The following is a 13,919-nucleotide window of genomic DNA, read 5'->3' on the forward strand; positions in this document are numbered from 1 at the left end:
CAGGACTACAGGCCACAATGCTCACCTGTGTAACACATACAGAGCTGTAACTCACAAACTTGGAACACTCAAAGAATCCCCAATAAAAAGTCAAGGTCAGTCATTAGACAACTATATACACATGAATAAACTGTAATCAATTACTTGTGAATATACAGATTCTAAAATGCTTGCTTTGAATTCTAGAGTCTACTCAGTCTGTCACCTCTCCTACAAATCAGAATATATACAACATTAACATACTTGGATATAGTTTGTCAAATTGTAGTGTAAAGTTGTTGATGAGAAAACTGACACAAATCATGTGGAAACCTTTATTATGATCATTACCTTTCCGACACTAAAGCATGGACTAAACTCCATTAAAACTACACTATACAAAACATTTACAATTGTCAAAGGTCCATTTCATTTATCTTCATTAAATGCTCATATATATATATATATTATTCTGGTTTAACTGGAGAACATGTCCACACTATATATCGTACAGATGTTCTACTCGCCCCAGCATAGCACACATTTTTAAATCACTCCAAGCTGGCGAAGGCATCACTGACCATGATTTCATCAAAATAGAATCCCCTTTACATACTGACTCAGTAATCCAACTTTAGTAGTCACTATATAGAATCCTCTTTACATCCAACTTTAGAAGTACTCACTATATAGAATTCTCTTTAGATATTGACTCAGTAATCTAACTTTAGAAGTAGTCACTCATATGGTTTTAAAAAGGTGAAAAGTAAATTCATATATAATGTGAAAAGTAATTGTGTGAAGAGTAGGTTAACACACATACAACAGACAGGCAACAGGATATCAATTTCAATCAGAGTTGAATAAAATCATATATACATATATTGCAAACTTATGATTAGAGCTGCCTTCATACAGGGACTAATTAATAAAGAAAAAAATCAGCTGTAAAAAAGTGGATCAAATGTACTAAACACGAGTTCACAGCATCACCACACAACAGTATCAATACACGTATCAGTATGTGGGTTGTTTATCATGCTACTAAGACTCAGGGTCCGGGTTGGGTTTTTTTTTGGGGGGGGGGGGGTGTTAGATCTGTGATTTCACTTCTACATTTATGACAAGCACCGGTATCAACGCTATCTTGTGGTCATCAGCCTGGTTTGATCATCAGTGACCAGATAGCTCAGTAGCTGGAGTATGTTACTGGACATTTAGTGATCCTGTGTAATTAATCACTGTTAGATTTATTGTATCACCCCACTACATCAAACTCTCTCAATAAAATACTTACAAGTGACATGTATCAACATTATGACCATTTCTTGATAAAGTTTGTGAATGTTGTCAATTTATCCTTCACCCACAGCTTCCTCTGAATGTTTCCCCATCTCTTCACAATCTCCCTGTAATCCTCGCTACATTTCCCCTTTATATCTAGTCTCTCTACAGCTCCTATCAACATTTCAAATAGCCTTACATATCCATCTACAGATATATTCTCTGCATTTTGAATTTCTCTACTCAGTGTGTGAGCTCGATACACTCTCTCTACATCATCTCCTACCCCAGTGTCTGTGTCCTTGACCTTTTGACCCCAACCAGATTTTGGTTGTTTCTCACTGAGTGACACATGTAGAATGGCGTACATAACAGGGATAGAATGTCTGTATTCGGATTCAAAATCATGGGCTGAATGGAACTCTGGTGGTAATGCTGATTTTAATAAAGCTTTTTTTGATTCATCTTTGAAATAACTGTCTGGATTATCCACATACATCTTCACAACATTAAACAGTATCTTCCTCGCTGGTCCTGTACACATATATTCCAAAAGATCCTGTAACTCACTCCGGCCACCCTCTTCTGTAAAAATCAAAATTTGAAATTAACCCTAACACAGAGTTAGGCAAGAGGCCCACGGGCAGTATTCAACCCATGCATACAAATAGCAATTACCAAAATGTAGCCTGGAATATGAGTGCAAAATCAACATTTGTGAGTATTAAAGTGTTTAAATGAGTCACTGTCTAAATACTATTTGGTAATGTTATCCTTTAGAATAATACAGTCAATTCCATTGGTCAAGGGCTTGTCACATGAAGGGAGAAAATTTGTAATGTCTCCCTCACATGCAAAGTGACAACTGTGTTTTCTCCCTTTAGAAGAATTTTTTTTTTTGGCACAGGTGAGATAGTTCTATTAAGAACTAATTAATAATATGCGGGATCATTAATCAATAGATCTTAATTGCGACTTCTGTGTCAACATTATTATGAACAGTCAAAATTTCAAATGAGAAGAAAACTATTCCTATTCAATACATTTTTTCATTTCACTTGTATGTTTACGATCTTGTTTTGAAATCCGTTACGAAATGTTTATGCTTGACTTTTATTTTTGCTAAGTCACAATCAAAACCTTTTGCTTGTTTAACTTTCTATAACCAGTGGTTTGCTTTCTTTAACAGATACCATTAATAAATGTAAGACATTGAGTGTAAAACAAAATATTGCATGTAGTTGAGGGTAACAATGATTTCATCCCTCGTAAACCATTAAAAATCTATCAGAATTTTCTGCAGAAAAAGTAGTATTGAATTTGTTGATTAAAAAATTAGTATTGTACAAATTAATTTTTAAATCGAGGTAAGCTACTGACAAACAAGTTGATGGTACAGGGATTTCAACAGTCTCGATTGAAGTCAGCAGTTCGCAAATTCTATGGTCGTTATAACGATCTAGTTCATCAGTACAACCTCGCATTGGGTTAAATGCTGTCTGACGTGTTTCATACCGATTGTTAAGCCGTTCTTGGCACACTGATTTTGACTGCGGTTAATTCCGTTTACCTGATCAGGATATGGGGCTCACGGTAGGTGTGACTGGTCAACAGGGGATGCTTACTCCTCTTAGGCACCTGATTCCACCTCTGGTGTGTCCAGGGGTCCGTGTTTGCCCAACTATCTATTTTGTATTGCTTATAGGAGTTATGAGATTGATCACTGTTCGTTATCTTCACCTTGCACAAGTCAATAAATGTTTGATATCTCTTTCAACATTCAGATTTTTCTGGTTGATAAAACAAGGGAGACATCATGTTAAACAAGCAAGACATCATGTTAAACAAGGGACACATCATGATAAACAAAGGAGACATCATATTAAACAAGGGAGACATCATGTTAAACAAGGGAGACATCATGTTAAACAAGGGAGACATCATGTTAAACAAAGGAGACATCATTTTAAACAAGGGAGACATCATGTTAAACAAGCAAGACATCATGTTTAACAAGCAAGACATCATGTTAAACAAGGGAGACATCATGATAAACAAGGGAGACATCATGATAAACAAGCAAGACATAATGTTAAACAAGGGAGACATCATGTTAAACAAGCAAGATATCATGTTTAACAAGCGAGACATCATGTTAAACAACGGAGAAATCATGATAAACAAGGGAGACATCATGATAAACAAGGGAGATATGTTAAACAAGGGAGACATCATGATAAACAAGGGAGACATCATGTTAAACAAAGGAGACACCATTTTAAACAAGGGAGACATAATGTTAAACAAGCAAGACATCATGTTTAACAAGCAAGACATCATGTTAAACAAGGGAGACATCATGATAAACAAGGGAGACATTATGTTAAACAAACGAGACATAATGTTAAACAAGCAAGACATCATGTTAAACAAGGAAGACATCATGTTTAACAAGCAAGACATCATGATAAACAAGGGAGACAGCATCTTAAACAAGGGAAACATCATGTTAAACAAGGGAGACATCATGTTAAACAAGGGAGAAATCATGTTAAACAAGGGAAACATCATGTTAAACAAGGGAGACATCATGTTAAACAAAGGAGACATCATGTTAAACAAACAAGATATCATGTTAAACAAGAGATACATCATGTTAAAAAAGCAAGACATCATATTAAACAAGGGAGACATCATGCTAAACAAGGGAGATATCATGATAAACAAGGGAAACATCATGTTAAACAAACGAGACATCATGTTAAACAAGCAAGACATGTTAAACAAGGGAGACATGTTAAACAAGCAAGACATCATGTAAAACAAGGGAGACATCATGTTAAACAAGGGAGACATCATGTTAAACAAACGAGACATCATGTTAAACAAGGGAGACATCATGTGAAACAAGGGAGACATCATGTTAAACAAGCAAGACATCATGTTAAACAAGGGAGACATCATGATAAACAAAGGAGACATCATATTAAACAAGGGAGACATCATGTTAAACAAGGGAGACATCATGTTAAATAAGGGAAACATCATGTTAAACAAGGGAGACATCATGTTAAACAAAGGAGACATCATTTTAAACAAGGGAGACATCATGTTAAACAAACAAGACATCATGTTTAACAAGCAAGACATCATGTTAAACAAGGGAGATATCATGATAAACAAGGGAGACATCATGATAAACAAGCAAGACATCATCTTTAACAAGCAAGACATCATGTTAAACAAGCAAGACATCATGATAAACAAGGGAGACATCATGTTAAACAAGGGAGACATCATGTTATCCAAACAAGACATCATGTTAAACAAGCAAGATATCATGTTAAACAAGAGATACATCATGTTAAAAAAGCAAGACATCATATTAAACAAGGGAGACATCATGCTAAACAAGGGAGATATCATGATAAACAAGGGAGACATCATGTTAAACAAACGAGACATCATGTTAAACAAGCAAGACATGTTAAACAAGGGAGACATGTTAAACAAGCGAGACATCATGTTAAACAAGGGAGACAACATCTTAAACAAACGAGACATCATGTTAAACAAGGGAGACATCATGTTAAACAAGGGAGACATCATGTTAAACAAGGGAAACATCATGTTAAACAAGGGAGACATCATGTTAAACATGGGAGACATCATGTTAAACAAAGGAGACATCATTTTAAACAAGGGAGACATCATGTTAAACAAGCAAGACATCATGTTTAACAAGCAAGACATCATGTTAAACAAGGGAGACATCATGATAAACAAGGGAGACATCATGATAAACAAGCAAGACATCATGTTTAACAAGCAAGACATCATGTTAAACAAGGGAGACATCATGTTAAACAAGCAAGATATGTTTAACAAGCGAGACATTATGTTAAACAAGAGATACATCATGTTAAAAAAGCAAGACATCATATTAAACAAGGGAGACATCATGCTAAACAAGGGAGATATCATGATAAACAAGGGAGACATCATGTTAAACAAACGAGACATCATGTTAAACAAGCAAGACATGTTAAACAAGGGAGACATGTTAAACAAGCAAGACATCATGTTAAACAAGGGAGACATCATGTTAAACAAGGGAGACATCATGATAAACAAAGGAGACATCATATTAAACAAGGGAGACATCATGTTAAACAAGGGAGACATCATGTTAAACAAACGAGACATCATGTTAAACAAAGGAGACATCATTTTAAACAAGGGAGAAATCATGTTAAACAAGCAAGACATCATGTTTAACAAGCAAGACATCATGTTAAACAAGGGAGACATCATGATAAACAAGGGAGACATCATGATAAACAAGCAAGACATCATGTTTAACAAGCAAGACATCATGTTAAACAAGGGAGACATCATGTTAAACAAGCAAGATATCATGTTTAACAAGCGAGACATCATGTTAAACAACGGAGACATCATGATAAACAAGGGAGACATCATGATAAACAAGGGAGATATGTTAAACAAGGGAGACATCATGATAAACAAGGGAGACATCATGTTAAACAAAGGAGACATCATTTTAAACAAGGGAGACATCATGTTAAACAAGCAAGACATCATGTTTAAAAAGCAAGACATCATGTTAAACAAACGAGACATCATGTTAAACATGCAAGACATCATGTTAAACAAGGAAGACATCATGTTTAACAAGCAAGACATCATGATAAACAAGGGAGACATCATGTTAGACAAGGGAGACACCATGATAATCAAGGGAGATATCATGTTAAACAAGGGAGACATCATGTTAAACAAGCAAGACATCATGATAAACAAGGGAGATATCATGTTAAACAAGGGAGACATCATGTTAAACAAGGGAGACATCATGTTATATAAGCGAGATATCATGTTAAACAAGGGAGACATCATGTTAAACAAGGGAGACATCATGTTAAACAAGCAAGATATCATGTTTAACAAGCGAGACATCATGTTAAACAACGGAGACATCATGATAAACAAGGGAGACATCATGATAAACAAACAAGACATCATGTTTAACAAGCAAGACATCATGATAAACAAGGGAGACATCATGTTAAACAAGCAAGACATCATGTTTAACAAGGGAGACATCATGTTAAACAAGGGAGACATCATGTTAAACAAGGGAGATATGTTAAACAAGGGAGACATCATGATAAACAAGGGAGACATCATGATAAACAAGGGAGACATCATGTTAAACAAAGGAGACATCATTTTAAAGAAGGGAGACATCATGTTAAACAAGCAAGACATCATGTTTAACAAGCAAGACATCATGTTAAACAAGGGAGACATCATGATAAACAAGGGAGACATCATGATAAACAAGCAAGACATCATGTTTAACAAGCAAGACATCATGTTAAACAAGGGAGACATCATGTTAAACAAGCAAGATATCATGTTTAACAAGCGAGACATCATGTTAAACAAGGGAGACATCATGATAAACAAGGGAGACATCATGTTAAACAAGCAAGACATCATGATAAACAAGGCAGACATCATGTTAAATAATGGAGACATCATGTTAAACAAGGGAGACATCATGATAAACAAGGGAGACATCATGTTAAACAAGGGAGACATCATCTTAAACAAGGGAAACATCATGTTAAACAAGGGAGACATCATGTTAAACAAGGGAGACATCATGTTAAACAAGGGAGACATCATGTTAAACAAAGGAGACATCATTTTAAACAAGGGAGACATCATGTTAAACAAGCAAGACATCATGTTTAACAAGCAAGACATCATGTTAAACAAGGGAGACATCATGATAAACAAGGGAGACATCATGTTAAACAAACGAGACATCATGTTAAACAAGCAAGACATCATGTTAAACAAGGAAGACATCATGTTTAACAAGCAAGACATCATGATAAACAAGGGAGACATCATGTTAGACAAGGAAGACACCATGATAATCAAGGGAGATATCATGTTAAACAAGGGAGACATCATGTTAAACAAGCAAGCCATCATGTTAAACAAGGGAGACTTCATGTTAAACAAGCAAGACATCATGATAAACAAGGCAGACATCATGTTAAACAAGGGAAACATCATGTTAAACAAGCAAGACATCATGTTAAACAAGCAAGACATCATGATAAACAAGGGAGATATCATGTTAAACAAGGGAGACATCATGTTAAACAAGGGAGATATCATGTTAAACAAGAGGTACTGTGAGCAATGCTCACTAAGAATACCCCCCGCTTACCCCAATCTCCCAAAGGGTGTTGGTAATAGGTAAAACTTCAGTATTATGATCCAAAAGGTATCTAGGAACACAGCATCTCCATGCGATGAAAAAAGCCATTAAAGAATTTAAATGGAAACCATATTGCTACTTTGATGTCCAGTGCGCATGACCTTTGACCCCAAAATTGATAGGGAACATCTTCATCCCATGGGTAGTCCATATGTATGATATGGTGACTGTAGGTGGAAAGGATAACGCTTTAGAGCCCGGAAACCATATTGCTACTTCAATGTCCAGTGCACTTGACCTTTGGACCCCAAAATTGATAGGGAACATCTTCATCCCATGGGTAGTCCATATGTATGATATGGTGACTGTAGGTGGAAAGGATAACGCTTTAGAGCCTGGAAACCATATTGCTACTTCGATGTCCAGTGCGCTTGACCTTTTGACCCCAAAATATATAGGGAACATCTTCATCCCATGGGTAGTCCATATGTATGATATGGTGACTGTAGGTGGAAAGGATAACGCTTTAGAGCCCGGAAACCATATTGCTACTTCGATGTCCAGTGCGCTTGACCTTTGACCTTTTGACCCCAAAATCGATAGGGAACATCTTCATCCCATGGGTAGTCCATATGTATGATATGGTGACTGTAGGTGGAAAGGATAACCCTTTAGAGCCTGGAAACCATATTACTACTTCAATGTCCAGTGCATTTGACCTTTGACCTTTTGACCCCAAAATCGATAGGGAACATCTTCATCCCATGGGTAGTCCATATGTATGATATGGTGACTGTAGGTGGAAAGGATAACGCTTTAGAGCCCGGAAACCATATTACTACTTCGATGTCCAGTGCGCTTGACCTTTGACCTTTTGACCCCAAAATCGATAGGGAACATCTTCATCTCATGGGTAGTCCATATGTATGATATGGTGACGGTAGGTGGAAAGGATAATGCTTTAGAGTCCGGAAACCATTGCGTCTACAGACGGACGGACAACCCGATTCCAGTATACCCCCCCCCCCCCTCCACACAACTTGTTGCGGGGGGTATAACAAGGGAGACATCATGTTAAACAAGGGAGACATCATGATAAACAAGGGAGACATCATGATAAACAAGGGAGACATCATGTTAAACAAGAAAGACATCATGTTAAACAAGGGAGACATCATGTTAAACAAGCAAGACATCATATTAAACAAAGGAGACATAATGTTAAACAAAAAAGACATCATGTTAAACACAAAAGAGACATCATGTTAAACAAGGGAGACATCATGTTAAACAAAGGAGACATCATGTTAAATAAGGGAGATATCATGTATTATGTATTTATTGTATGAATACTTGTACAGGAAAATGCAGTCCCGAACTAAAATTATAAAACCGAGAAGTAGGGTTTGATGAAATCCAAGGTAAATACTGGTGACATGCTGTTCAGAAATAAGATATCATTTTTGGGCGTTATTTGGATATGACATGAAGTTAGTCATGTGATCAAATCCAAAGAGCATTACAGTAGATTTGACCACGTACGAACTTCGTGACATATCCCAATAACACTCAAAAATAACATTTCTTATATCAATATTTCCAGTTTGCTTTGTGTCCAAACCAAGCTGCTATACTTATGTAGCAGATGACCGAATTAACAATCACACAACACTAAACATAGTATTTGTAGCCATGTAGGACAGATCCAGATGAAGTGCAGGTAGGTTGCTCTTTTTTTTTTAACCTCCTGGATGTGTAAGAAAAAATAAATACGAACTAACAGATAGTTTTTGTTCACTTGAGAGATTTCTATTGTAGGATTTTAATGAAGACTCGCAGAGGAGCCCTGACATGGACCATGCCGAGTCATGTCCGTAATGGCTGTTGCCTGGAAACAACAGGTTATCATCATCATAAAGTCCTATAGATCTAACTCTGAATGGTTTGTTTAATGTTTCTGTTTTATTTAAAATTCAATTTGATGAAATTCTTGTCTGTTTACAAAATAAACTATGTATAACTATTCTGATGCATTTTTTCCTTCTATATCATATTGCAGTGGTGGATCCAGGATTTCTGAAAGGAAGGGGGTGGGAAAGTAGAGTATTAGCCATATTACCCAGCCATTTTGGTGCCAATATGGATTTTACTCGCACTATTTTTATTTTTTTCAAATTTGTGGTGAAAAGGGAGAGGGCCTCTAAATCCCCACTGCATTGCATAAGCAAGAAGCCAGGTGAAAGTACCTGACTTTTGAAGCGGTGATTGTATCCATACACAAGAAAGACTGATCACATGATCATCTTCATGTTATATGAAATTGAACGTCAATTTCATTAGTATTGTCATATACCGAAATACATTGGCAAATGTATAAATATTAAAAATGGTCGACTGGAGGTGGATATTGCCGCAATTGAACCTTTCAGCATTGTGACCCCAGTGCTGTACCTTTTAGCAACTGAGTCTTTGTCTCACTTTAAAGAGAGTCTAGAGTCCAATTTTGTACTACTATTATTGATATGGAAATACAAAATTTTTCCACTCAAATCAATCCAATGCCGCTTTGATGTACTGCATGGTATAGATCCAGGAGAGAGCATGGGCAGGAACATAGACATTGTGAACTATGATAAGCCATATAGTAGGAGAAGCGTTCACAAACTATTTTACACCCTCCACCCCTCAGATCCACTATAACTTTAAGGATAACAATTGGGTCCTACTGTCCCTACAATATGCACATCTGCAAATGTCATTGAAACATTATACAAATTGTCAAGTCTATTGGATAAGCCCTATATATGCAGAAAAGTGTTCACAAGCTATTTTACATCCTCCACCCCTCTTAGATCCACTATAACTTTTAGGACTAGAAATATGTCCATAATTAAGACATGAATGCCTGACCAATGTGAAATTTGTAAAGCAATATGAAAATAAGGGACCCATGAGTCACCTTGGCCCATATTTAAAAATTTCCCCCTACATATTTGCATGTAAAATTTTGATCCCCTATTGTCACCCCACCTACCCCTGTTGGCCATGATTTTTACAAACATGAATCTGCAATAAAGACTTTTTCCTATATATTTTAATGTGAAACCTTGATTTCCTATTGTGGCCCCACTCTATCCCCAAGGGCCATGAATTTAACAACTTGAATCTGCACAATGTCCGGAAGCTTCCATGTACATTTGAACTTTTCTGGCCCAGTGCATGGTTCTTGAGAAGAAGATTTTTCAATGAATATACACCCTATTGTTGCATTTTTTGTGATTATCTCCCGTTTTAAGATGGCATAGCCCTTCAACTGAACAAACTTGAATCCCCTTCACTCAAGGATAATTTGTTCCAAGTTTGATTGAAATTAACCTGCTGGTTCTGGAGAAGAACAATTTTAAAATTTGTCAGTGTATTTAACTATTTCGCTATAATTATTTCCCCTTGGAGTAAGGCATTGTCCCTCATTTGAATAAACTTGAATCCCCTTCATCCAAGGATGCTTTGTGCCAAGTTTGGTTCTGAAGAAGATGATGAAAATGTGAAAAGTTTACAACAATGGAAAGTTTTGATAAGAAATGCTCACATTATTGAGTCTTTGGCTCAAGTGAGCGTAAAAAAAAAAAAAACAACAAACAAACAAAAAACCCAGGGATTATTGGTATGTTCTCATTGCCTGATACATTCTGTTCCAATGGAAAATAGGTTGAATTTTTCATTTTGTGTGTGTGTGGTGGGGGGGGGGATCAAAATACTGAACCCTTAATTTTTCCTTTAAAGAAAATTATGCAGATTAAGGATGACCATAGGTGTGATTAAAGGGAAAATATCTTCTACATGTAAAAAAAACTTTGTAGCTTTTTAATGGAGAGGGAAAATTACTGCTCAATTTTTCACTCACCATAATTATCGTGAATTAAAAGAGAAATACTAACAGTGCTTTTACAATAGGAGTAGTATAAGGCCTCCCGATAGGGGGTTCAACTGAGTGCACTTTTTATGCAAATGAGGTCAAGCAAGGGTGGCTTTTGATTGGTCAAGCGGTGTCGGGGTCAACGGAGTGGTTCAATATCTAGGACGGGGTCAACTTGCGGACCCCAGCAGGGGTTGTAGGCCGGGTGTCGGGTTAATAGGCTGGCCTATTGCCGCTGGTCTAATTTTAGCTCTATTATGCGGTACTTTCGCTTTGAGTTCCTGGAAAAGGAACCTGGAGGTATTTTTCTGAAAATCGGTATAAAATCCTGTGAAATCCTGTGTATTCCTGTGTATTTCTATGTATTCCTGTGTATTAAATCTAAAGAATAACACAAGGTTTTAAGTTGACATGTTTATTAAATAAACAATTTAATTAATTTAGAGTGTTATTGACGTTGTAGAAAAACCTGCTTTTCTATGACGTCACAATAAGTATATAAACGCAATACACAATTCGCGTTTTCACTTTCATCACCATGTCTGAGCGAATACCTAACGACTTACGGAATAGCAGAAATGGGCTCCCACTAAAGAAGAACAGTGGTTGAAAGTTTACACATTTATTAAATGAACACACATTTATCAAATCAACAATTTATAAAGTCCCTAGAAACACAGCACTTTCGTTTTCATTTCTCGGAAACGCGGCTATTTTCTGAAAATCGCTTTGACTTTGTTTTGTAAACAATGAGCTCAGCAATTCGGTAGTTCTATATAACATGCAAAGAGTTTATGCATATGTTCACTAAATTGTGTGGTTTGAGTCAGATCTTTCTGCATTAGGCCTTTATTTTGTATTGAATCTTATGTGATTGATTGATTTTTTATTGTTGAACTGGAGAATGTTTCACTCATAAGGAGACGTCATTACTGCCCGTGAAGGACTTCAAAATTTAGGCCTATGCTCGGCGCTTACGGCCTTTGAGCAGGGAGGGATCTCTATCGTGCCACACCTGCTGTGACACGGGACCTCGGTTTTTGCGATCTCAACCGAAAGACCGCCCCATTTAGTCGCCTCTTACGACAAGCAAGGGGAAGTGGGGACTTATTCGAACCCGGATCCCATATAGTTTTACGCTAAATATTTAAATATAATTCATTTTTACTCTAGAAGTACTTTGGACCTAAACTCTATTATGGATATAGCAGAACAGTTTTATAGTTATGAAAACAACTATCTGTGCACTTCGCACCCTATGAGATCACAACGAAAAAGTACGTCACGACGTACATCTTACAATTCATGTCTATATGTTGTCGTTATATTGACAGGTGTTATCAAGTGATAAGCCGTATACGTGAAAAAAAATTCTTGTCAAATAATATATTATTTCAATTTCGTATCAAATCGCTCAACATTTTTATATTTGCGCGAAGGTCATAATTCATATTGTGACCTTGAAATCGCCCCTCTATTTTCTCCCGATCATCACTACGTTATGTAAGGAAATCTAATTTACATAATTATTGCGAGCAGTGTGTAAAGGGGTAACGATATACGGTGTATGGTGGTGTATAAAGTGTATATATTTATATTCCTGTTACCAAAGGAAGGGTTAGGCCAAACTTCTGACACCTAAAGAAACCCCCCTTTCCCCATCTGATTATGTCTAACATACTCTTGAAAATGAAAAAGAGTATCCTGCATTAGATGCATTTTAAACTTCCTTTTATCGGAGCACTTGCTCTCTCTATAGATCTGGGTTTTTACTATATCAATTATCTTCTTCTTTTTTTAAATATAGGAAGTCTCATAATTGTTCATGAAAAAGTGAAGATAATGAACAATCTTATAATGATTACACAATTGAGAGTAGGGTAAACACGGATCCTTGTTAAAGTAAATATGAGTGGTGGCAACTGCGGTGCCAGTAGTCGTGTTCATGAGAATGTGAGGGGTGGTATGTGGTACATAATTGGTGGTATATGATGTTAACGAAAATTTGAGTGGTGTTATGGTGGTGAAACATGCAAACTAATAACGCTAAATCAATCTCTAATTAATATTATGGAAAGAAATGCAAAATTAAGGACCTACATAGGTGATAGTGTGAGTAGTGTTAAAGAAACCCTAAGTCATGGGAACTGGTGTGGCAATAGTGGGGAGTAGGTGTTATTTACCGTATAAGTGGTAGTGTGTGGTGTACAAGTGGTGGTATGTGGTGTTAATAAAATGTGGGTGTTAGTATGGTGGTGACACACGCAAACTAATAACGGTAGATCGATCTCTTTCATCAATATTGTTATGCAAAGAAATGCATAACTTTGGACCTATATGGGTAGTGATGTGAGTTATGTTAAAGAAGATGTAAGTGATGGTATCTGGTGTGCCAGTAGTGGTGTACAGTTGGTGGTATGGGGTGTATAGGTGGTGTGTAAGTGGTGAATAGGTGGTGGTATGTGGTGTATAGGTGGT

The 13,919-nt window shown here is 36.6% G+C and overlaps 1 protein-coding gene across 3 annotated transcripts in view; it reads right to left on the reverse strand.

Annotated features, from left to right (window-relative positions):
• Positions 1 to 1,062: 1,062 nt before the first annotated feature.
• The window catches only part of LOC125664393 (uncharacterized), a 161,732-nt gene continuing 148,875 nt past the window's right edge, over positions 1,063 to 13,919 (reverse strand). For all 3 annotated transcript variants that reach the window (XM_056151057.1, XM_056151064.1, XM_056151063.1), the window contains exon 14: positions 1,063 to 1,848. In XM_056151057.1, coding sequence (XP_056007032.1) covers positions 1,295 to 1,848 — 554 coding nt within the window. In that variant the 3' untranslated portion in view covers positions 1,063 to 1,294. The remainder of the gene's footprint in view (positions 1,849 to 13,919) is intronic.

Source organism: Ostrea edulis, chromosome 1 (genome assembly GCF_947568905.1).
Source record: "Ostrea edulis chromosome 1, xbOstEdul1.1, whole genome shotgun sequence".
NCBI lineage: Eukaryota > Metazoa > Mollusca > Bivalvia > Ostreida > Ostreidae > Ostrea > Ostrea edulis.